The sequence below is a fragment of the Nesoenas mayeri genome (genome assembly GCF_963082525.1).
Source record: "Nesoenas mayeri genome assembly, contig: SCAFFOLD_36, whole genome shotgun sequence".
Classification (NCBI taxonomy): domain Eukaryota; kingdom Metazoa; phylum Chordata; class Aves; order Columbiformes; family Columbidae; genus Nesoenas; species Nesoenas mayeri.
The window spans coordinates 1889583-1915510 of NW_027659963.1; the positions used below are offsets into that span (position 1 = coordinate 1889583).

General features: G+C 37.8%; 1 protein-coding gene across 1 annotated transcript in view; it reads left to right on the top strand.

Moving 5' to 3' along the window:
• The window catches only part of LOC308052536 (adhesion G-protein coupled receptor V1-like), a gene marked incomplete at both ends in the record, with an annotated part of 28868 nt that extends 4236 nt beyond the window's left edge, over positions 1 to 24632 (top strand). The window contains 24 exon segments of the mRNA XM_080364611.1: positions 882 to 1020; positions 1140 to 1325; positions 1642 to 1874; positions 2366 to 2514; positions 2616 to 2814; positions 3321 to 3438; positions 3442 to 3540; positions 4697 to 4936; positions 5600 to 5749; positions 6595 to 7068; positions 7842 to 7985; positions 9234 to 9377; positions 9381 to 9405; positions 9793 to 9928; positions 11540 to 11831; positions 11833 to 12388; positions 13348 to 13465; positions 14359 to 14530; positions 16720 to 16962; positions 19039 to 19446; positions 21174 to 21358; positions 22529 to 22778; positions 22950 to 23089; positions 24422 to 24632. Of these exon segments, the coding sequence (XP_080220737.1) occupies positions 882 to 1020; positions 1140 to 1325; positions 1642 to 1874; positions 2366 to 2514; positions 2616 to 2814; positions 3321 to 3438; positions 3442 to 3540; positions 4697 to 4936; positions 5600 to 5749; positions 6595 to 7068; positions 7842 to 7985; positions 9234 to 9377; positions 9381 to 9405; positions 9793 to 9928; positions 11540 to 11831; positions 11833 to 12388; positions 13348 to 13465; positions 14359 to 14530; positions 16720 to 16962; positions 19039 to 19446; positions 21174 to 21358; positions 22529 to 22778; positions 22950 to 23089; positions 24422 to 24632 (5011 nt within the window).
• Between the last annotated feature and the right edge of the window lie 1296 nt (positions 24633 to 25928).

Sequence of the window (25928 nt, forward strand, 5' to 3'; positions counted from 1 at the left end):
GGAATAGGGGAAGGCAGTCAATTATATTTGAAGATGCTTTGTGCTTTTCAGGATTCAGTTCAGGATTGGTGCTTGAACTGAAATTCGGTACATTGTTACGATGATCAGCATAACCAAAGCAGCACTGGGTCTTAGTTGAAACAAGATGCAATTCTTTCACTGCATTCAGTCAGCTGAAAACAAGATGAAGAAATCACAATGTTACCATACCTTCTAACAGAATTGGAGAAAAAGTATTACAACACTTTCCCTTAGTGAAACAGCAAATATAAGCAAGAAAACAGATTCTCATGCTGCCCTGAGAATCCCAACAGACAAAGGGATGCTTTGTGCAGCACCAGTTTAGAACATGTACTAGATCATGGTATAGACAATTTCTTGCCATGCTTCAGTTCACCGAGAATGTCATGAGTAGGATTAGCCTCTAGGTTTTTAGACAAGCAGCACACAGAACATTTCTCAAGTGATCTCATAGTACTATTCTCGTATCTTTCTGCCTTCAAAACCAAATTACCTCTGGGTGCTACCCGTAAGTCCCATTTCCCTTCTGTTTTGCATGTCTATTTCCTGAAAAGCAGAAAGACAGCTCAGTTTTCAGCTGCCAACTTTGGGCTGTATGCACAAAGAAACTATAAAGTGCTCTGGGTAAAAATACAGCTCAAGATGCCTCCCAACACGGGGAAGTAAATCAGAACTGCAGACACGTTATTGCTCTGAAGAGGTTATGGTAAAGATCTTAATAGTGACTTAATAGATTAAAATTCAAGCTTCACAGTGCTGGTAACATTTCTTCCGTGCACAACAATATCTATGCTTTATATCTCTGGATTTGGTATCAAATATTAAAGGTAGAAGATTAAATCTGCGTTTGCATTCCGCAGCCTGACACGTGGCCCAGGGATTTTTGGTGAAATCATAATATATTGGAATATAACACCCCGTCATCACACAGAATTTATTGAGACGTCGGGGACCTTGACAATGCGAGACAGGCAGTGTGCAGCAGTGGTTCTAATACAGGTACAAGAGATTTTACACCAGTAGCTATTTCAGGTTCTTCCTTTTATCTAGCCAGCATCTTGATTAGAAATTAGTTATACCTCTCTACCTGGAAATGGTTAATTGGTTCTTCTCCCTAGGCTGTCGATGATAACCGTCCTGAGGAGAAGCATTACTACACATTTGAATTAACTGGGATCAGTGATGGAGGACTCATAAATGAATCTAGCAGCACAGCAAATATTACCATGGCCGACAGTGATTTTCCATACGGAGAGTTTACATTTTCACGAGAAATATTGCTGACAACAGAAGAAGAAAAATGGGTATATGGTTAAAATTCCTTCTTACGTAAAATATCGATAGGTATCAATATTGTCGGTAGATTTATACTTAACTTTAGGGAAAAAAAAAAAAAAGGCAGAGATTTATTCTGCATTTATCATAGCATAGTCCATCTGAGGCTTTTGGTGTTTTTAATACTCTGAGAAAGATGCCTGTCTGTTAAATTATGTGTATTCTGCACTTACTGCAGCAAATCGTTACCTGGCAGAACCGTTGAGAAGGTGCCTATAGAACAGTCTCAGAATGGTAACAGAAAAGCCAAGCCATTTTTTAAAGCAAATGTCCTCTCTCCCTCAGGTTAACATCACTGTTTTGCGTTCAAGGGGATCCTATGGCAAAGTGTGTCTTTGCTTCCAGAGAATAAATGGGGCTGCAGAGGAGGGAGTTGATTTCACCCCCACAGTAAGGGAACTGTTATTTGAGCCACATGAGGAGAGTAGAATGATTTTGGTTGAAATTCATGATGATGACTTTCCTGAAGGTCCTGAAGACTTTTCAGTGATGATTACCAAAGTGGAACTCCAAGGAAGGTAAAGATAAAATTAATTATAAGATAAAATTAATTAAAAGCAGGAGATCAAACTGTATTTGGAATCTGATCTACCTGCATAAAGGCACCGCTGGATTTCAGGTGTTTTACTGTAAAATTTCATATGGCAGCTATAATAGTAATAATAATACAAATTGGATGTATGGCAATCCAAATTCTTTCAACATTAATTTTAAGATTTTGCTGATTAAGATTTATTAAAGCTGAAAGTCCATCCATTACATAGAAGTTGTGAAATCACATGAAACTCAAAGAAGAAGATAAAATGTGAAAGAAAAAGCGAAAGATCCACATTTCTGTGAAAAAACTGCCAGTTTTGCAGATATAGTTTGAAAAAGTGTGACCAAAAATCTTCAGTGGTAACTGTCAGAAAATAAAAGTATTTGTGGTAATTGAAAATTGTCATACTTGCATTACAATACTTTTGCAAGATTTTTTTTAACGTAATATTCCTTTTTATGTTCTTGCAAGTGGATTTGATTTCACCGTAAAGGAAAATGATCTACAGATAGATCAACCCCCAGTAATAGGAAATATCTCCACAGTACGAGTCACTATAGCAAAAAGTGATAATGCAGAAGGCATCATAGAATTTGATCCACAGTATATCCTTCTACAGGGTAAGTTTACCAGAGGTTTTCACTATGGTTTAGAGGATAAGCCTGTGGCTCTCTCACAAATTTTGAAATAAAATAACTTTTTTTCCCAATTTTTCTTGAAGTGCAAGAGGATGCTGGATTACTCATGATTCCTGTTGTGAGAAAGCGTGGAATGTATGGCGATGTAACAGCCGATTTCCTTTCTCGAAGTATTTCTGCACTTCCGAACGTTGACTACATCATCCATAATGATTCTGTCATTTTTTATCGTGGCCAGAACCAGACTTTTATCTATATCTCTATCACAGATGATGAAGAAAGGGAATTATTTTTTTCAGATATTTATTCACTAATCTACTTCTGAGAAACCGTTTTTTAGCACGTGCAGTATGCCTGTCAGCAGAGTTTGAATTGAAAAGCAAATTTCTGCAGCCCTGAAATATTTAAAGGGAGGGAAAAGAAGCTATTATTGGAGTTTCATAGTGCCTGTTAAATTTTATGCAAACAGCTACATTCTTTTTACCTAGATTATCAGAAAGTTTGGCTGTTAATAGTACTGCTGTGAATAATAAAATATTTTGCTGATTGTTTTTTTTTTTTTTTTAAATTTAGCACATATGGAAAATAAAACAACATTTTTATTTCAGATATCACCATTCTCTGCAAATGGGGGGAATCTTCTGCTGTATGCTTACAGAGATGACTTCTGTATATCTTTAAACAGATCCAGCTGGACGCATGGTTGAATGACAAATCATAATTTTAATTTTTTGTTCTTGTGTGTCTCAGAAGGTCTTTTTTTCTGTTTTTTTTTTTTTTCCATGCAGTGAATTTGCAGAGCAATTTGAAATCCAGCTGATGGGGGCCACTGGTGGAGCAGCCCTTGGGCTCCATCTACTGAGCCAGGTCACCATTGCCAAAAGCGACTCCCCCCAGGGCATCATCTGATTTCTCAGCCAAAGTCGAATTACTCTTCCCAGCCCCGATACACCGACAAGAGTGTCGCTGGTGCTGGAAAGGACAGGAAAATTGTTTGGGGAGACACAGGTGGGCCCTGGTTCTCAAAAACGGAATGTTTTCCAGTGACAAGGCCAAAAATCTTCTTTTTTTGCCGTCAGGGGCTTCCTTGTGACTGATTTCTAATGGGATAGTTGCAGCTTTTCATTAAGCGTGAATTCTGTATAGTTGCAGAAGAACAGAAAATATTGTTACTTTTTGGATCTTCTCTTTGTCCTCCTGCTTTTCTGCTTTTATTATGGTCTGGTGTACTTTATTTTGAACTATCTCCCAATCCCATTGAAAATATAGTTAATTTCATGCACCACCGCTAATTTAATTGAACTCAGTTGAATTACTTCCTGAAGCTGGTCAATTTATTTTTATTTTCAGTAAATTGTTTACTATGAGGCCTCTAGACTTTTTTTTAGTCTGTACGTATCACTGCCAAAGTGAAAGTATAAATATGAACCAAGATAAGGCTTCCACAGTCTGGGCAAATGATTGGAAAATTGGCATTAAAGGCCATGAGCTACTGCTCTCCTCATGTGAAAATTGCCGTGGTCTTCTTTGACTTTTCCTAGAAGTCATTGAAGAAAACTGAAAAACAATTAAGTGTCAAAATAATAATTTTAAGATGCTGAATAGGACCCCTTCAAAATCAATCTAATTTGTGGGAAATTTTGAAAATATTCTAGCTTTTAATCAGCCTGAGGAAGTGTGAATCGTGATTTGAGGCATTAAAAACTTCGATTGCAGAAAATATTTGTCGTTTTCAGTCTTGATATCACACTTGCCAGGGAATGTTTCTGGTCAGGATACTTATTTGGTGAGCTTTTCAAAACAAATTGTGAAAGGAAGAGAAAAGTAAACTGGCCTGTGCATTTCCTGTTACGTGCTACAGAAACCTCAGTTGATTTTCTTTTCTGTAACTAATATCTAGAATTTAATAAAATGGCATTGTGGCTAACTAGCACTTCAGAATTTCTATTTTTAATGTTTATTTTTCTCCAAAGGATTATATATTTTCCCACATGTAATCAATTATTAATATGTTGTGTTCTGTAAAAAGAGCACATATTTAAATGTAGCTTGTTAGCAGATGCAAGAATTTTTATGTCGCTTGTGTTACTCTGTCACTTCCCCCGACCCGGGAGGCAGTTATAATATGTCACTACTGTAAATCTGAAACTGGTATCTTCCACAGATTAATTGGGACATCTTGGGACCCAATTCAGAAGAGCTTTTATCTCCCCTGAATAGTGACATGGGTGACCCTGTGAACGGATCATTCTATTTTGGAGAAGGGGAAGGAGGGCTGAGAACTATTAATCTACAAATCCATCCTCGTGAAGAAGTTGAAGTTCAGGAGATCTTCATTATTAGGCTGAGCCTTATGAAAGGTGAAGCAGAACTAGATCCTAAGGCAAACAGCATTACACTAATAGTAAGTCACTATTGCTTTTCTTTCTCTTGAGATCTCTGTTATTGGTATTTATCCTGCAAAGCTTTGAAGGGTAATCATAATGACTGAACAGCTTGTCATTTGCCTCTTTTTTTTTTGCCTCCCCTACTACATGGGTTTGATGGTCGTGGTCAATGGGTCAGAGTCCAGTTGAGGCCTGTATCTAGTGCAGTCCCTCAAGGGTCAGTACTGGGGCCTGTATTATTCAATATATTCATCAATGACTTGGATGAGGGAACAGAGTGACTGTCAGCAAGTTTGCTGATGACACCAAGCTGAGAGGAGTGGCTGACACCGGAAACTGTGCTGCCATTGGGAGACCTGGACAGGCTGGAGAGTTGGGCAGGGAGAAATTTAATGAAATAGAACAAGGGCAAGTGTAGAGTCTTGTGTCTGGGCAGGAACAACCCCAGGTTCCAGTATAAGTTGGGAAATGACCTATTAGAGAGCAGACTCTCTCAGACTCTCTTCTAAATACTGATGTACTCTTGAGTCTTCTTAAGAGGAGAAAACTCAAGAGGAAGAACTAATTGATACATTCCCTATAGCATCTAGCAATGAAAATCTCAATGTTTCAAACAAGAATACTATTCACTTTACATTTCTGATTGTTTAATTTTTTTTTATTCAATTACTTCCTTAAAGATACAGAAGTTTGGTGATCCCAACGGAATGGTACAGTTTGCTCCTGAATCGTTAACTGAGAAAAACTTCACAGAACCCTCTGCAGTGGAAGGGCCACAAGGTATTACACTGTTTGTCAGACGAATCCAGGGCACCATGGGAAACATAACGGTATTCTCACTCTCTTCCTAATCAACATTATAATCTGAAATAATCCTCTGTATCAGTGCATGGAGGGAGATCTTATTCTGTGCCTTTCAATTGCGTATTTCTCAAATTTTGAAATGTCGCCTTTTAGACTGAGTTTAGCAAGGGCTCAGCTCTAGTAGTTGTGGTTTGTAGAGTCAGATTCAGTCTCCCCTGGTCAGTGAAAAAAACAGAAAACCAGCACTGGAGTGCTTGTCTTGCTTTCTCTCTCCCCCTGCTCCTCTGCTTTTGATGGGAGAACAGGAGAGACCAGACTTTCATAGTGAGCTTTCTTTGGGATCCTCACAATTTACTCTTTTTGAGCCATATGTAAAGGTAAGAATCAGACATTTTAGAATCATCACTTACATTGTCTTTACCTAAAGTTGTTTACAAGTCAGCATTTTCACAAGTACTCATTTATTAAAAAAAAAAAAAAAATTAATAAAAGCATCTAATGTGTTTAATGAGAACTCTTCACACCTTTCTGTTGTGAGGAATTCTGGAAACTGGAAAAACAGCAAGGATATCTTGGTGTAAAAATAGAAATAATGTCAAGCAATTGTTCAGAGATTCCGTATAGTTTTACGTAGGTGTCCAGAAGATATACAAAGGTAATCTTTGCATTCACAGTACTGCTGGAAGAACAACACACCACTTTGTAAGATAGTCTATGTGCTTCTTTCTATGCATACTTAAACAAATTTGTATTTTACCCATTTAAACCCAACCTATTCCGTATGCAATCTATACTGAACCATGAATGTGAAAGTTTCAGACTCTGTGGGTGATATTGCCTTCATTTTGTGAATTTTCTAAATAAATTTCAGGTTTACTGGGAAATACGTCGTGAATCTGACATCACAGGTGACTTTCTTAGGACAGAGGGATCTGTTGTCATTGCTGACCAGGAGAGCACAGCTGAGATAATCATCTACCTGTTACCTGACGATGTTCCAGCACTGGATGAGAACTATGTGGTGCAGCTGATTTCAGTAGAAGGTGGAGCAGATTTAGACCAAGAGAAAAGAATTTTGGAAATCAATGTGTTTGCAAATGATGACCCCTATGGAGTGTTCGCCCTGTACTCTGACCAGCAGTCAGTACTCGTAGAGAGGAACCTGGATCGGTATGTTCAGATCAATGTAACTCGGCATGCTGGGGCATTTGGAGAAGCAATTGTTGAGTACCATATCACATCTCATTGTGAAGAAGCACTAATTGAGCCTGAGAATGAGGTGGGATACCTCACAATAAAAGACGGTGCCAGCTTTGGAGTGCAAAGAGTGCCAATAAGCAACCAGGTCTGTATTATCCTTTTAAGTCATGTGGTATCTATTGTTTCCATTTGTGTTCATCACAATACAAATGTGCTGGAATAAGGTACTAAACTCTCAATACTGTCCACTGTCAAGAAGCAGAAAAGAGAGTTTTGGTATAATGAATTTCCTATTTATGGACTAGAAGTGGGTTCAAATATCACATTTTCAGGTAATAACTGCAAAATCACTCTATGCATGTGTTCAAATATCCAGTGTTTCCTTCCATCATTGCTTTGTGTTACTATCAGTTCAATATTTTGTTATTTTATGTATTCCAATATTCTTTCAATTTCTCTTTTGCATTGTAAATAGTGATGTGTTAGTGCTGACTCGTGAAGCAGCAGATAAATTTACCTGCATTTCCCAGTGTTCCCTGGTTGTTTACTATTATCATTATTACAGTCTTCCATCCACGCTTACATCCTTTTACATTTGTCTTGCATCTTATTAACCCTAAGAGTTAAAATCAAGCTGAGACCCACTATGTTAGTTACAATTCATTAAAATGACAATACACGCTCTATAAACTCATCTTTCAATTAACTGCTGGTAAATTACAATCACAATATTGCTGTTTTAACTGTGTTTCTTTATAGAAAGATAATCAACAAAACACCTGACTTGAAAACACTGCTTTTTCATGCAAACAACAAAATCTGCTGATTTTTCTGCCACTTAACTCTTTGAACCGGTGGTTATCGTGTTTTCAGTGGAATTACATTGCCACCATTTTAATTGCATTCTTCCTCTCAAAGGCGTTTATTGTACTGGGCTTGAATTTTACCCTGGAACTGACTAACGTAAGCCTGGTTGGGACAAGTGCCAAGGATGTGCCTAAAATATTAGGAAAGGCGAAGTCAGCCATTCTGCTTGTTCCTGAGGAAGCTGCCAATTCACAGGTCAGTAGACTGACTGCAGTGTAATTTTCTACCGCAGAAGGAAGGTACGCTTCATTACAAAAGGCAGCCGCTATAAGAATTCAGTTTGCTCCTTAAAGTTTTCATCATTGCAACCAATTTAATGACCGACAAGACTGTTCCAGTTACTACTTGTACTGTATATTGTCTTTTCTCTGATACAAATTCATACAGAGATGTGTAAATGCAGTTTGAAAAGGTCTCTTCATCTATAAAATGTAAATAGCATAAATATGATGATTTACTTATACTTTTGTTTACATGAAGTGGAAGTTCTGCGACTTAGAGGAAAATAGCTAGTTCTGGACGATGTTATTCCTTTAAGTACAGCAGCCCCAAAGTAGATAAGAGCATGCATGCAGTATCATGTGCAAAAAGAAGTGGAGGTCATGCTGGGTTTTAATGCAGTTGACAGTACCTTTGACTAATCACAGAGTGGGGAATTTTCCATTTGTCTGCTTTGTATGAGACAGAAAAAATATAATATACCTGTTCCAATATGGTATATGTGCTACAGTTCCCTTTTTATGTGGCAAGCAAAGACAACAGCATGCTGAGTTTTTGTCTCTTAAATTTTATTGAAGTTTTTATGTAACGATTTTAATTCTCTTGACACACTGTTTTGTCTTTCAATTTGTAATTGAACTTAATTCCAATGGTCTTTCTGTAAACATTGTTTACTACCATACATCCACTTATCATTTTAGAATGTGTGAATTATCTTTTCATTCCCATTTTTTGGTCAAAGAAAGAAAAGTACATCATACTATCAAGAATGTTTTTGTGAACAATGTAATGTGACAACAACTTACTTTCACTGGATAGACAAATAATACTTTATTTTAGACCTGTGTGTATCTGTATGGTACCACAGCCATTGCATGTGAGCATTAAGGGCAGGTTGGTTTGTTTTCCTTTTGAAAGACAGACACAAAATGCTATATTCAGTGTTTTCAGTACCAAAATGTCATTCATACTGGTTCCTTTTTTTCCCTGATATCTAATTCTCAGAAGTCTTAAGATTTAGAAATGTTGAAGAGTTGTGAAGAAAGCATTTATATATATATATAGATATATACACAAACATATATAGACATGTACATACATATATTTATATGCACGTGTAACTACTGTTAAGATGCCTACCTTACAAAATATAGTACTCTTTCATATATGTTATTGTCCACTTTTATTCCATTTTCTATAACAAAAGCCACTGTGTTTCCACAGGTTGGCTTTGAATCTGTGATTTTACGACTTACAGACATTATAGCAGGGACAGGCCAGGCTGTCATCACCAGAAAAGGAGCTTATGGCTCTGTCATCTTGAGCTGGATCTCAGAATACCCAGCAGACCTGATCACCGACTTTGCCTAGTCAGGCAATATTACTCCTCTGTTTGGTGAGTAACAGTCTGAGGAAACAGCTACGAAAGTTGCATAAGTGATGATACCACCTTTTAGTTATATATACCTCTGTATGCTTTCTCTATTAATAAGGAGTCATTAGATTGAAATGGTATGGTCTAATTTTTAGCTATAAGGGATGTGTTCATTTTATAAGCAAAAAAACCCTTCAACTTCATAGACATTACATGTCTGGGAGGCAGGCACGATGCTGTGGCCATGAAGGACAGCTTCATATAGGAAAGACCCTTATCCAGTTTTCTTCTTCTTAAATGGAGTGGAATTGTGATTAAAGTCTGTACTTTAGCGCATTCCCAGATAAAAAGAGGATTCCTATTGGATTATTTTGACTTTTGCTCTCTCTCACTCTCTCTTTCCTTCAGGTACTGTTGCATTTTCCTCTGGTGAGCAAAGTAAAGTGATTTCATTTCAGGCCACTCCAAGCCGAAATAAATGTGAGTCATTTGCCATCACTTTAACAGCAGCGCACAGCAATGTGTCTGGTGGGGCTCGCCTGAGGTAAGGATCCTACTTGTATTTTTGAGTCACACCAATGCCATAAGAATTGTGACCTGTGTACAGATACAAAACTTATACAAATCCCTGTTGTTATTATTCTAGGCAGCTAGTAACTTGTAGTCCATTCTTTGATAAATTTGTATAGCTTGTCTCAGGTGAGAACAAAGTGATCTAGATCTGACCTGTTCAGAACTGAGGCTTTTATCCAACTCCAGTCTATTTCATAGGTGCCTAGAATAACGGAGACAGTCAAGAAAATGAAGATCAACAGTTTTAGCCGGGAAGCTGAAGACTGAAAACAACTCTTAACAGTTTTCATTCGTGTCCCTAAAAATCCATATTTAGAAGGTCTTACATAACAAATTATTTATAATAAGAAAAATAAAACAAGAAATGTTCTGAAAATACCTAATTTATATAAAACCTCCTTTTTATTTTTTAAAAAAAACAAAACCATTATGTTTAATGTAGTTTTCCATCTCAGATAAGTTATCTATTCTTCAAGCTATTTTATTTTCATTCATCCTTAGCCATTGATAGCTAGAAGTGGTATAAAAAGAATGGACATGGAGTAACACCACGTATGGAGAAAGGTTTTGGCTTCGCCATGTTACAATTACAGTGGCAAATCTGAAGGAAGTCAGGAGTGAAATGGATGGATAAATCCTGAGATTGAGCCCTTCTCCTGGGCTTGTCTGTCCTGTGGACTGGTGTCCTCAGAGCCCCTATTTACCCTGTGAATCAAATACATTAAGTATGTGAGAATGACCTTTCCTAGAAAACTGAAGATGACATCCCATGGAGGGTAAAGGTGACTTTGAGGAGCTTTGGGCTCCCTTAGTGGTGGAAATGGTCTAGTTTTTTGACCAAAATCACTGTAATTTTAGTGCCATTTGATAGCCTCTAGCACTGAATAATAGATCAGTTCTGTAGACAGGTATAAGACACAAGATTTAACGAAGAGTTTTGCCTCTATGCTTATTTTCTAATAAGAAAGGGATATATTTAATATGAATGAAGTAGAGCTTAAGTTTACATTGATCATAGGGCTCAGATCTGGAAAAAAAATTCCTGTGAGGGGGCAGTTAGTATTTCAAAGCCCCACTGTAAGTTTTAAAATAACTTCCTCTCATTCTCTAGCTTCCTGGCTCTAACTGTAGATCTGTTAGGATCTGTCTATCCCTCAGTTTTCCTTTGAAATGGGAAGTTTGTTCTCTAGATACAACTGGTATTACTCGGGGTGGCTGTATTGTAATATATCTTCTTTCATTGTGTCCACAACAGAAAAACATCATACTTTCCTTTGCTTCTCCATTTTCTCAGGAAGACTTTATTTTATTTAAACTTTACTCTGTATCCTGTGCTGATTTGGGTGCATTGCATCTGAGGAGGGCTGTTGGATCCTATTATTACCAAATCATTTTTCAGGCAATCATGTTACATCTTGCTTTGGTATGGTTGCTATTTCTTCCCTCTGCTATTAGACATTTGTTTAATCCGCTTTCCTAGAGCCATCATTGATTGTTCACTGGCAATTATTCTGCTTTACTGTTTTACTTTTCTTCACGCTTCATATTTCCTCTGTCAACTTTGGTGTCTTTTCTGTTTCAGATCGGGTTTTACAACAGCTGAAATTGAGCCAATGAGGATCTTCCAGTTTGCTCTTAACTCAAGGTCTGTTTCGGTTGAAGATGATGTTTGGGCAGTCACACTACATGTCCAAAGATTGTTTGGTTTTCAAAGTAATCTCACTAAATTGACATATCAGACCATTCCAGGAAGTGCCAAACCACTAGAGGACTTTGTACCCATCTACAATGGAGAGCTTATGTTTCTACATTTTCAGACAAACGCTGTGATAGAAATATCAATAATTGATGACTCTGTCTCTGAAATTGAGGAATTTTTTTTTTGTAAATTTGACTTGTGTGGAAATTTTGGATGTTCAACCTGTGAATCTTGCCTGGAGTCCACGTCTGAATCCAGCTTTCAGTGTTGCAACAGTTAATATCCTCGCTAATGATATTCTTCATGGAATACTAAGTTTGGGGCCAGAGTTTATTTATGTTGAAGAAGATGTGAACAACAGTACCCCCAACACAGCGATACTTCGTATCAGAAGGACCAAGGGTTTTACTGGTGATGTTGAAGTAACCATTAAAACCTTTGGGGGAGTGAGTGCACAAAGTGGAGCAGATTCATATCCTTTTGGAAGCGTTTATGGAAGATCCAACTTCACTTGGGCAATGGAAGGGGAAGATTTTGAGGAACAGTCAGTCTCTTTGACTTTGCTGGATGGACAAAGAGAAAGCAGGGTGTCCATAAAGATTTTTGACGATGATGAGCCTGAAGGACAGGAATTGTTTTATGTTTTCCTCTCAAATCCTGAATATGGAGCTCAGATTGTAGAAGGAAAGGATGAATATGGATTTGCTGCTTTTGCAACAGTAATTATTGCAGGTAATATTATTTCCCCGGGAAAATTAATAACAGTAAATAACTATGTTTTCATAGCAATTTTCATGTAAAGATTGGCAATCTATTTGACGATAAGCAGGGTATTCTATTGTGAAATCTTGAGTTTTCCAGAGCAGAGGAAGCATCTAATGTACAAAGCTACTACGCGTCCCTTAGCAACGTAGCTCAAAATACATTTAGAGATTATGCTTCTCTCTGTTCTTGCCCTGTTTTACTCGTTAAGGGAAAAGGCTAATCTTGAGTAGTTTTTATGTAGATCCAGTAGCATTGCAGGCATTTTAGATTTTTACTTTTGCCATTTTGTCACTTTTACATACAATGGGGTTTGTGCAAAGTATCAGTCTCTATATTGACATTCAGCATGCACTGGTAAGTAAAGCCATTGCTACCTGTAAAGGAGAAATCCTTTAGTAACAAGATTTAACGGGACACTGTGAAGACATTAGCTTCCCCTCATTAAACCTGGATTTTTTTTCCATACACTGCTGTTTTGCCAAAGATGTTTACATTCCCATGAGAACAGTGAAGTATTGTGCAGCTCCATACTTGCACACACTGAATTAAAGATGCAGAAGAAAAGCTGATGTGACGATTTGGAAAAATTAATGGGTTCAACAAGAGTATGAGTGGGACGAATAAGAAAGCTGTCCTTGGAAGCCCATCTTCATCCCGTACCCTACTATATCTGCTTTCAAAAATACTTATTCTACTGGTTAAAATAAAATTTAGAAATGCCAACATTTAAAGTTCTGGATAACTATGTAGTGTAAATTAAACCCAGAAATATTATAATAAATTTTCTCAAGGTGTCCCCAGATGATACTTTGTAGCATTGTTTTGATACCTATTTTAAACTTTTTTTAGTGGTTATTCAGATGAAGGTTAAAATTTAGTCTCAGCTTAACTTTCTTGCTTACTTTCATGGACTGTTTCCTATATAGGAAGTGATCTCCAGAATGGCATTTTGGGATTTGTTCCAGAAGTACAAAGCGGTCTCGTACTTGATGAAGACTCGGAGAACAGAGAGGTGCTGCTGATTGTCACAAGGCAACCAAACAGGTGCAGGCAACAGCCGATTCGAATGTGCTTCCCACATGTTGTAACATGCTGTGTTGTTAACCACAGGAGCTGCTGTTAGTGGAAGAGTTTATCAAAGAGTTTTAAAATAAATCTGCCTTTCAGCTGCTTTAGTAACTTCTCAGAAGTTGATGAACTGGCTTTAAGTTGTGAATGTGATTAGGTCTGTCCCTCTACTGTGATAAAGCAGAGACAGGAAAAACAAGTATTTTCCAACTTACACTATAAGGCTACAAGTGTGAAAGATTTGCTTGAGTTAAAATATTTGCCCTGCTCGAGGTGTAATTCAAGTTCTCAACTCCCCGTGTAGTACAATGTAGGTATGAATACTAAAATGAGCAATTAAGAAGGCACCTGAGTGTCAGCACTATGATAATGTTTTCAGTCACACAGACACTATATTTTACTAATTAGCACATATATATATATATATATGTATATGTTGCACATTTATGTGTACTTTTAATCAAATATGCTCAAGTACTTCACGTTCCTTAAACTTAGAGGAAAGACAAATCCTACCTGGTTTTCCAGGCGAATGATTACTGTAGTATTAAGGAAGGTACACGGGCAACTCCCTTCCAAGAACCAGTGTCTCTTATGCAGCTAATGTCATGTTTTCTGAAATAAAAATTGAGAATAATCTAGCTCCGTGTAATTGCTTTATTTTCTTCCTGTGTGATGTTTTTGTGATCTAAACACATGTCAGGTGAAGGAATTTAAATTAAAAAAGAGAAGTTTTCATCCTACAGCAGTTTGTTCCCTGGTGATAAGCTTTGAATCATAACAGAAAACGTGTGTTACCTCCGTGGTTTATGTTTCCTAAAACAATAGTGATCTCCTTCAGTACATATATACTCTCGATTTGCTTATAGAGCTTTTGAAGACGTGAAGATCTTTTGGCGTGTGACCTTTAATAAAACAGGTGTTGTCCTTCTGAAGGATGGCGTGAACTTGGAGAATGAACTTGTATCCGTGGTGGGATCCACTACCTGCATGGCAGGTCAAACGTTGTGCAACATTTCCATTGAACTAAAGCCTGATAACGTAAGTAATTATTACTCATTTGTGTATAGCCCTGTGGTGTTGAATTGCAGCTTATCAAGACTGAAAAAAACCCTCTGATCTGGAGGAAGTGATGTGTGGGACACAGTCTGGAGATGGTAACTTGACATCTGCTCAGCTCCTCTGCAAATACATGTTAATTTACAGGCTTGTGCTGCGTCCATGGTGACTGCTAAAAACTTGGGAAGATGAGTATTTAATTTGAAGAGTAAAATGCAGATCTTTTATAGAACCATAAGAAAAAAGAATGGAGTTATCCCAGTGAGATGTGTATTCATTTGCTGCATTCTTATCCTCCACACAGTAAATTTTTAATCAGCTACAGGACTTCTTAGGGTGTTTTATAGAAAGCATATCCTGCAACTAATAACACCTCATTCTACAAAAAAAGAAACAAAACGCTTTTATTGCAACAATTTTTACTGGAAACAAAAGGAAAAAATAATTTTGTTTGAACACCTGGTGCTTAGAACAGTCCCTTAAGAAAGGAAAGATTAATGTTTGTCATTCTTTCAGAGTGAAGAGTTTGAAATTTTCCGATAAACTATCTGAACCGTCAGGCTAGTGGCAAAGCTGAGGTCTGGGGAATGGAAAAAAAGACAAGATGAGAAGGTTTCTACAGTTTTTCTGACTACACTTTAGAAAACAACGCAAGATGTAGGATGTGGGAAACAATTATTTCCCACTAGGGAACTGTGTGCATTCCCTTAGCTCAGAGGACTATTTTCCTTCTGCATCTTCAGATGTAATTTTTAAATTACAGAGCCAAGGAATAAAATATATGCATGAGTGGATCACAGGTGGCCTCGCTGAGCAAACTGGGATTTTGAACCTGTTTATTCCAGAGGAGTGTTATCATTATTTAATGACAGCGGACTGGCAGCGTTAGAAACATGCATTTATACCACATGAAGCACAAGCGTGTGCCACTCAAACAGGTGCTAATGGAAGGTTAGTTCCCTGTGGCGCTACAGTGAATTTGTGCCTGTCATCCATTAGTCAAGATCATTCCATGTAAATAATTACTTGATGACTACTCGATTAAAAATATATGCTGTTTAGCCCCCCCAAATATTCTTTAATTCTTCTTCCAGTTCTTCTTCCATAAAATAGCTTATAAATTAGCAACCAATACATTATGAAATGATGAAGTAATAAATGCATTCAATAAATATTTTACGTTTTTATGGCGTACGGTGTGACATCTAGCTTTTAGAAAGTTTTTGCTTGGTCAGTTGCACTGACTTCATTTGCTAAGAGCTGGATCCTGCTTTCCTAGAATTACAGTAGAATTTCCAAAAATCCAGACCCAGAACAAAAATCTATACTTGAAATCGTCTTCAGTTACCAACTTTTTTTTATAATGCTGTTGTCTTGTAAAGAACTATGGAGGTTTTTTTTGCTGGTTTGCTGCTTCCTCAGTGCATCTAATAGGTTCAGATGCCATATTTCCAATTATTTATGGAATCTCAGGAATCGGATATCTATTTCTAAACATGTTATATCTGTAGTGTAGATAGAAAATCAAAGGGAGGGCAACACGTCATAGTGTAATTTAATATTGCTACCTTATTTTCAATAAACAGGCATTCAGTTTGTAGAAATTCCTAGACTAATCCTTTGGCATGTGAACGCTGAAATTCAATAGCCTGTATTTCCAGACTATTCAAAACTGTGGTTAGCAGAGTTCAATCTTAAAATACAGTCAATATTAACTGAAGATTCAAAACTGCATACTCACTCTTCTATGGGATTTTTTACACAGGTAAGAAGGTGGGTACATGCCTTTTCATAAGGCAAAAATTAAGTGAAAGAGCAAATTCCTTACAAAATGTACAGCTGTGTAACTCCATAATCTGGAAAATTGAGCTCTTAAAGCATTTACCATCTTGTCTTATGGCAAATTTACAGTAACAATACGTGTAGTATACAAATAGCTGTTTTATTGCGGTAGAGTCCCAAGCAAAAATTCACGATGTCATTATTGCCCGTGGCATTGCTGCAACATTATTATTTTTAGGATATATTAATACTTCCTTGCACTTACTGCACATTTCAAGAGGCATGCTTATGGTGTTAGTATCCATTGTGCATACAAAATAACGCAAACTTTTTAAAAACAATTAATTAGTGGGTCTTATAATGACATGAAAATCATCCCTCCTTTACAGTTACCTGAATTTGAGACATATATTTTTGTTGTGCTTTATGCTGTAAGCACAGGAGCTGCATTGAACAGCAGTGCCAGATTTGCTTTTATAACCGTCCTTGAAAGCGACGCTCCTCGTGGTTTAGTGTATTTTGCTGTGGGATCTCGTTTTGCTGTGGCTCACAAGAAGACAACTTTAATCAGCCTGCAAGTGCATAGAGATTCTAGTACATCGGTAACCACAGTGGTCAGCTCCAGCATGAAGGTAAAGCTTCTATTGCTGTTTTTATAATTTAACTTATTTTTTTGCTAGTAAATCGTTCATTCTGTAAAGTGAATCTGGCTGTAATTAGCATTTTTTTCAGGAAGCAGTCAAGCATTTGCTGGGCCCATATATTATAATTTTGTTTGTTTTCCACTAGTAAAAAGGCCTTGTTCACTCTTGTATTATCAAGAGTGATTTGTTTCATAGTACCTTTCAGTTACCTCAAAGACAACGGGCAGGCAGGCATTAAATACATTTCTTCCTTTGTCCTTAAGTTCTTGAAATACTCAAATTTTTGAGGCTTTTTTCTCTCAAATTAAGTTTTTATTATGTGTATGCCTGTCAAGATTCAGATGCCAACACACTTGCTGTTTTAGGTGAAAAATGTATTAATACATAGAGCACACTTAGGAAAAGAGAAGGAGCGCTTTCATCAGATTTTATTCCATTTTCTTGAAGTTCTAAACTAAAATTATCTGATTAAAAAATCTCACGTGCTTAAGTCTATTTTACCATCCCCTTTCATTTTTTTGGTTATGTTTACAGCTGTAACATCAGACACTTCTAACTTGGGACCCTTTTATCTCTAAATGACTACCTCATTATTAACTGACAGATTATGAAGATTCTCCTTTAGCAGAAGTAACACAACTGCAAAACCATGATTCCTTCCTTGATTTCAACGTCAAGGAACAGGCTGCAAGAGGAGTGTAATTCCATCAACCTTTACAATAAAATGCTTTGCATTCTGTTGCTGTATTGGATGCATATTTATTTCAACTGCATGGGATTACGTGATATTTCCATCCATTTATTATAGCTGACCAGTGCTTTTGTTCAATTGCGTGATAACAAATTTTCACATTCTTTCCAGCCAAAAGTTCATTATAATTTAGATGTTAAATGGAGAAGAAATTGCTACTGTCCAGTGTATATTTAGGCTGAAATATAGGGAGCATTTCTTTACCTGTTTATAATTTTTATATAGCAACCGGATATTTTTAGGTTATGAGTGTGCATGAGCACACACCAAATTATTGGTGCTCTTGGTACCTGTAAAAATAAGAAGCCGTGGCAGACAGGAAACAGATGCTTATCTCATTTCTACAAAGGTTTCTTAAACAATGCTCTTGCCACTGGTGCTTTTATTACCACTTATTACTCCATTTCCTAGTTCTCGATTGGAAGGGGTAAACAAAAGGAAACTTCTTACTGAAATTTGCACAGATTATGTGATTTTGTTCTAGAGCAATTTTGAAAGAGATACACACTGCATCGATTTACTAAGTTCTCTGAACTCAAAAAAACCTCTGATTTATTCCATAAGTAAACTCTACTAATTAAAGCAAAATGTTTTCAAAAGCGGTCTAGTATTTCACAAATAAACATCTTTGCTTAATAGTCAGTTTCCACTTAAGGAAAGTTGGTTATATTACGAGATATAATACCAGGGTTATGGCAACTGACAAAACCAGTAAGGTCATGAAGAATCTGCAGACCTCATGGAAGGTGAAAAGAGTGCTACTTCACAGAAGAAATGAGGCCCTATAGCATTCCTAGGTATCTTTACTGGGACTAAAAATATCATGAACTGATATTAATTTGGGCACAGGTTTCCAGAGTGGTTTATTTTTTTCCTTTTGTTTAGTTTTTATGTATCTGTAATGCCTGTCTGTACCCTGAACCGAGGGAATTTCATGCTACAGACCTAAACTTACATTGTGCCCTCTGGAATTCACCTTACAGATGTGCTAACATTTCTGTAACATCTGTTCACCCAGAAAAAGCTTTGTGATTTTTGTTTTGCAAAAGAACGAGAGGGATCCTGTACACTATCGACAATATATATATAATTCTTTCCCTGGGTAGTCAGTGATTACAGGTGACAGATTGCTACTTCAGGGAGATATTTCATTTAAGGTAATTGTTATATAATTCTTAACTGCATTTTGAAAGAGGGTTTCTTTTTTTACACACTTAAATTTTACCCATTTACAACAGGAGTTCTACAGCAGCTGTTTTTGAACGATTGTATCTATCATAATGTTACCCAAAACTCTTTTGATTTGTTTTAAGGAGCTACAGAAACCTGAACCTATTGGCCGGACCTTCATCTCTCCAGCTGTGGCAGGACAAGATTTTGCCAGATCTGAGGGTTTATTGACTTTTGAACCTGGACAGAGAAATATGTTCCTGGATGTGACCCTGACTCCAAAGACAGGATCTTTAAACCCATTTCCAAAGCGTTTCCAGGTTGTACTTTCTAATCCCACAGGCGGTGCCAGGGTAGATGACGTGTATGGCATTGCTAACGTCACCATTGTGTCAGATTTGGACTCCTTGCCAGTTTGGGGGCTCATTGATCAACTCCGTCAGCCTCTTGATGACACCATCTTACACAGAGTCCTCCAGAATCTGAATGTCAAAGTGGCTACAGAAACCACAGAAGAGCAGCTTACTGCTGTGATGCATATAATAGATAAGGTAAACCTTTCCTGCTCTTTCTTGAATGACCAATGACTTTAATAAGAGTAAAATGACACACAGGCCTGTGATAAGATCAAGGACAGCATCCACAGCAGGGACCCAGGGATCCAGGGACACAGACAAAGGTAAAAATAGAAGCTGTGAAGTCCCAGTCATGGAAGACGTTTGCCTGCTACAAGTTAGGATGGTGGCCGGCAATCAACAATCAAATAGGTTGAAAAGAACAACTGGTATTGATTTTGTGTATGTACCTATAGCACGATGTTCTGTGCTGTGCCACATTTTCCCTTTGGTGCCACGCTTTCACAGAGCTTGTTACGATTTCTTGATTCTCAGGGCATATCTTTGTTGGTTTTAGCCTTGGCACAAGACAGTGAGGCTCAGGGTTCACAGAATCACAGATTCACAGAATGTCAGGGGTTGGAGGGCCCTGGAAAGCTCATCCAGTGCAATCTCCCCATGGAGCAGGAACACCCAGATGAGGTTACACAGGAAGGTGTCCAGGCGGGTTGGAATGTCTGCACAGAAGGAGACTCCACAAGCTCCCTGGGCAGCCTGGGCCAGGCTCTGCCACCCTCACCGGGAACAAGTTTCTTCTCAAATTTAAGCAGAACCTCCAAAACTCCTGTGTTCCAGTTTGTACCCATTACTCCTTGTCCTACCATTGGTTGTCACCGAGAAGAGCCTGGCTCCATCCTCCTGACGCTCCCCCTTTCCATATTGATCCCCATGAATGAGTCACCCCTCAGTGTCCTCTTGTCCAGCTCCAGAGCCCCAGCTCCCTCAGCCTTTCCTCACACGGGAGATGCTCCACTCCCTTCAGCATCTTGGTGGCTGTGCTGGACTCCCTCCAGCAGTTCCCTGTCCTGCTGGAACTGAGGGGCCACAGCTGGACACAAGATTCCAGGTGTGGTCTCCCCAGGGCAGAGTAGAGGGGCAGGAGAACCTCTCTGACCTACTGACCACCCCCTTCTAACCCACCCCAGATACCATTGGCCTTCCTGGCCGCAATGGCCCAGCGCTGGCTCATGGTCATGCTGCTGTCCCCAGGACCCCCAGGTCCCTTTCCCCTACACTGCTCTCTGATAGGTTGTTCTTATCTTCACATTTGAATACAGTCAACACACCAGCAAGTCCTAGCAGGACCAGCTGGAGTCTTCTGCTGTTGTCTTAACCAGGCCTGCATATTCTTTTCCTTTTTTTTTCCCTCTGCATTATCTTTGGCAATCGGGCTGGCAAGTACCTGAGCACTTCAGCATTGCCCTGAGTTCTGTGAAAACCCTGGGACTAGTTTTGTGGCTTCCTGGCTCTTCTGGACTTGTGGAGCAATGCAAAATGGATCTGGAAAGTGTTTAAATGTGGAGCTGGAAAATGTTTAAATACCTAGACACAAACCAGTATAAAAATATTAATGAAGAATAATTCATTTGTGACTGTTGCCATTTTGACACAGAAATCATATCAAGACTCCTCAGGGCGCAACGCTCTTTGAGTTGTGAAGGAATGAAAAGTCCCACATGGTTTCTTTAGTAAATCCATATTAGTAAGGATATCTTTGTGTAGTTTTGACATAGACTGCACCTGATGCCTTGGCCGCGGTGATCAAGAAATGAAAAATATGCTGAACTTTCAGAATGAACACTGGGATAAATGTTCGTTTTATGAGGAAATGTTACAAGCAGACTTGTGTGCATAAAATGTTCGATTTCTTCTCCTCCCTTTAGGTGACAGATGTTGGTGAGAAACAGTTACTCACTGATAAAAGTAGAAGCCTATTCTATGAGATACTCTGCACCCTGGCTAGCCCGAAGCGCGAGGACACACGAGGATATAGCCTGCTTGCTGCGGTGACCGAGAAATTTGCCTTTTCCCTGTTGACAGGGGTAATGTGTGGGTCACCGGGAGAAAGGTAAGTAACCTTGAATTCAAAATACGTTTTGAAAATACCGGAAAGCTAATACAGTAAAAATGTAAATGATATTTTTTAGAAAAGGGACTTGTTACCTGTATGAAAACATGTTGCACTCTGTCGGAATCTTACAGAGCTCTAAGAGCTGGTGTCACAAATGCGGGGTAGCTCTGAGAGTAGAAGTCAGGAGATCTGGGATGTATTAAGTCACCATTAGCTTAAATATTGCTTAGAAAAGGATTAATTAATCTTGCTAAGAAAATAACGTAATTATATGATGGAGAGCTATGCTTTAAGATGTAGGTGACAGTAAGTAACCCAAAATTTCTACTGGCATTCTCTAATTTCTGTGTACATGGTTTTGCTCACTTGAACATTATTTAGAATTGCCTGAAAGCAACTCATAGTTTTTACATGTAGTTTCAAATTCCTAGTTTTTTCTGCAAGTGCATCATAACCTATGGCCAGGCTAATGGGCAGGGAAAATAGATGACTGCAGAAACAAATGACAGTTTTATGACACAAACACTTTTCAACAGTGGGTTTCTCCCACTGTGAACCTATTAAAAAACTGGTAATTGAATCTAGAATAAAAAAAAACCTTTTTTCTTTTTTCCCGTCCGGTGAAAATCAGCATGCTTTAGATTTCTTTCTCAGTTTCTTTTGGAGATGTAACTTTCTGTGACATTGCATAAGTTATAGGGGTTAAGATGCCCATCTCAGCCAAAAGACAGTAAATGGCATAAGTAACAGTGCTATCTGGAACAGTGTCCAGAACTTGAAAGTTCAAATTCATTATTGCAAGTTTTTTGTGTCATCTCTTGGGAATAAGAGCTAGATCATCCATTTTAATGCTTCTCCTTGTTATTGACTCTTCTCTACATCAAGTTATAAAGATGAATATTATGATAACCTGTTTTACCATGGGGTGGTTTTTCTTACAGATCATAGTGAGCAAAATCCAGAGGAGAAATGGAGAAGCCAAGATACATAATAATTCCGCCCCTCCTTTTTTCACAGAACCGGAAGCTGTCTTTTTATTAAATGTAATAAAGCCTAAAATGATGAAGGAATAAAATATTAATTACGCATACATTTTAGAGTAATTATGTGAAGAATAGTGAAAGTTCGGTTCCACTTACCAGCCCTGTTGCTTTTCCTCTTCAACAGAGGTAAAAATAGCCTTGACAGCTGCCCGTACATTGCAATAATGGCTCACAACTGGTTTCCTCAGCAAATCAACGGACACAGATTTGATGGAAAAGATGGAGATTTTATTCAAGTACCTGAACATTTGTTAAAGGTCTCTGTTGTGTTATCCCCTCTTCAAGAAGAGAGCTGTGAATCTGTACAGTTCACAGAATATAGCAGTCAGCAGTGGTTCCTTACTGGAGACAAAGAGCTTGCCTTGAAGAACAGGGTTTGAAGATAATGCAATTTATTTTTTCAATAAATTAATTTATATATTACTCGAACCATCTTAAATGTCTTTAAAATGATGTGAGTGTTTTAGTGTGTTTGTGATTAAAATGAGCACTGACTGTTGAATTTTAATATGAAGTTTGTGTTTATGTTGTGTGTATTGTTTCAGGTTTTTTCTATGAGTTTGAAGGGTCGGAGTTCATACCCTTTGAAAGATAACAATGTAGTTGTTTATCGGATTTATGCTACAGGAAGTCGGATTGTTCCACAAAAGTCTCTATGTCTCCTCTGGAACCAAGCTGCTGAAAGGTTGTTTTATTAATCTGTTTAGTTTTCCAGTTTCTACCATGTGTATTTGTATAAAATCCCATTAAGTCCAATCAGATCGTCTGCAAGTATGAAATTGATCTATTTCTTATCCATCTTTTTCCCTTAACTTTTCTGGCCTTTGTACCAGCACGTCAAACATTCTGTATAATAAAATGTGTAGTTATTCTAACTTAGAGATTTCTCAGACTTCTACTATTGATTTTTTTTCATTACAGTACTGTTTAGTTTATGTAATGATGTGTTGGGCAATGCTGAGAGGCCATAAATTCCAGAATTGCATCGCTTCATTAATATTAGCGTCTTTTGCACTCTTTACAGTTGTTATCAGACAACATTTTGAGTCCATTCTTACAAAGAATTAAACCTGCGTGTCTCTGGTATTGCTTCAAGTCACTGAAACAGAATATTCCTTATTTGCTAATATCCAGAATTTTGGCATAACTTTTGACGATGATCTCTGTAGGGCTCTTACTTTTTGACAGAAAAGCCATCTCCTGGTAGTTTTTAATATTGCTGCTGCTAGCTTGACTTGATGTATCCTGGTTTCCATTCTTATTGCTACTCACACCATTGCAAACGATGTGCTAGTTTTCTGTGTATTCCCTTCAATGCCCTATTATTTGATTTGCCTATTTCTTTCCTGTTCACACAGTATAAATGAAATTAGAGAGCGTTACGTTCTATATCCTGCGGACAACTAGTTAGTTTAGATATGATTTCATTAGATGGTCTGGATTATATCAGTCTGTCACTGATATAAACTATTCAGGAAGGAGATGCAGCAGAATTTACCTGCATACTCTCCTTTTATCTAGACATTGTATCACAGAACAAGGTGGTTTCCACTAGAAATGGCTTAGGATGTCACCTGTAGTATCCTTTTCCAAAATGTTCAGCAATACTGAAGGAGAACATGTATTTTAGTTTCAAAACAGCAAACAGCAAGTGTTCTTCAGAATGGGCTAAAGCACTGTGCAAGTTTAAGCAACACACTATTTAAAAATTCAGATGGGACTGTGAATCTTGTGTAAGTTTTAAAACATGGCCACAAAAAAAATTTCTAGCAGAAAAACAAAGTTCATGACTACATACTTATATTTTTTTAATAATATAATTTTTTAAAAGCTGTTTTAATTTCATGTAAATATGCTATTCTAAAAACTGCACGTGAAAGATGTGCAATAGATGAAGATAAACTTATGCAGTAGTTTAGAAAACCCGGTGTTTTCAGAGATACAACAATTTTCAAGCCTGTTTACCGTGTGAATTAGACAAGTCGATTTCCAACTTTGTGAACATTTTGTTTTGCAGCTGGCTGTCCGATAGCGGGTTCTGCAAAGTGGTTGATGACACATCAGACTATGTGGAATGCTCTTCTTCTCATACGTCCATTTATGCAGTTTATGCCCAAACAGATAACTTGTCTTCATACAACGAGGCTTTTTTTTCTTCTGGATTCATCTGCATTTCAGGTCAGTTATGTAAAACAGTTTTCTCATTAATAACAACTGACGAGCAGTAAGACTGATTTTTAACCATTTTAGTAACTGATAACAATCTGTTTCTATAGATGGGTATTGGAGGAACGTCAACTAACTTCATGATATTTTAGTTGCCATCTGATCCAATATTTGTACAGTGACAAATTTTGCCACTGAAAAGAAACAAAAGTCCAGCAAAGAAATGTGGTTTTTTTGTGAACCTTTACTTAACCATATAAGAGAGAAATACATCATTCATTTCAGGAAAGAAACTTAAAAATCCAAAATTCACCTGCGTGCGGGATTAAAGTAAATTTTCCTTCTGGCGTTGATAGTCACTGTGCAAGGAGGAACCTCAGAGCAGGGGGGTCACTGAGAAAACCAGCTAAATGATGACTTCTTAATTTGACCTTAAATGAGGTTCTAGGTCTGCTCCTTGTGAGGTTTGTAGCTTCTATACTAGATCATCAGTGTGTGAGTAACAAAAACAGCGCAAGCAGCTAAATCTCTTATTGATCCCCTCTCAGCAAACTGCCCTAAAAGGCTGAAGGTAAGCTCCTTAATTGTTTTAGAAGCTCAGCCATAAAAAAAAAAGAAGACAAGGAGAGAGAAGAAAACCCTCTGGTTTCCACCTACTTCATAAAAACTGGTTGATTTATTTAACAATTATGAAATAAAAATTTTTTAGCAGACAAAAAAAGAGCAGATTTTAAAATACAGTTAAGCTTCGAACTCATGTTGTCTAACTGAAAGTAAAAATAAACAGACAAACTATAATAAACAATATACAGTAAACAAATGTAATTACTGGTATACAGAAAAATTTAATGGATGAGACAAATATGCCACGGAATGCGAAATTTTATAGAAAATGAAGAAAAAAAATACAATGTAAACCAGTGTGCTGCAGAAACTGAAGCTAAGCGAAACATTTTGCTGAACCAGAAGAAATAAAGACCTGCATATCTTCAGTGTTGGTTTTTTACTGTAGTCATCTGTGTGTCCAATGGGGTTTGTGACACACACACTGTCCAGGAGAGTTTGTGACACACACAGAGTCCAATGCTGTTTGTGACACACATGCTGTCCAATGGGGTTTGTGAACACACATGCTGTCCAATGCGGTTTGTGACACACACACTGTCCAGGGGTGTTTGTGATACACACAATGTCCAAGGGGGGTTGTGACACAAACTGTCCAATGGAGTTGGTGACACACACCCTGTCCAATGGGGTTGGTGACACACCCAGTGTCCAATGGGGTTTGTGACACACACGCTGTCCAATGGGGTTTGTGACACACACCCTGTTTAATGGGGTATGTAACACACACACTT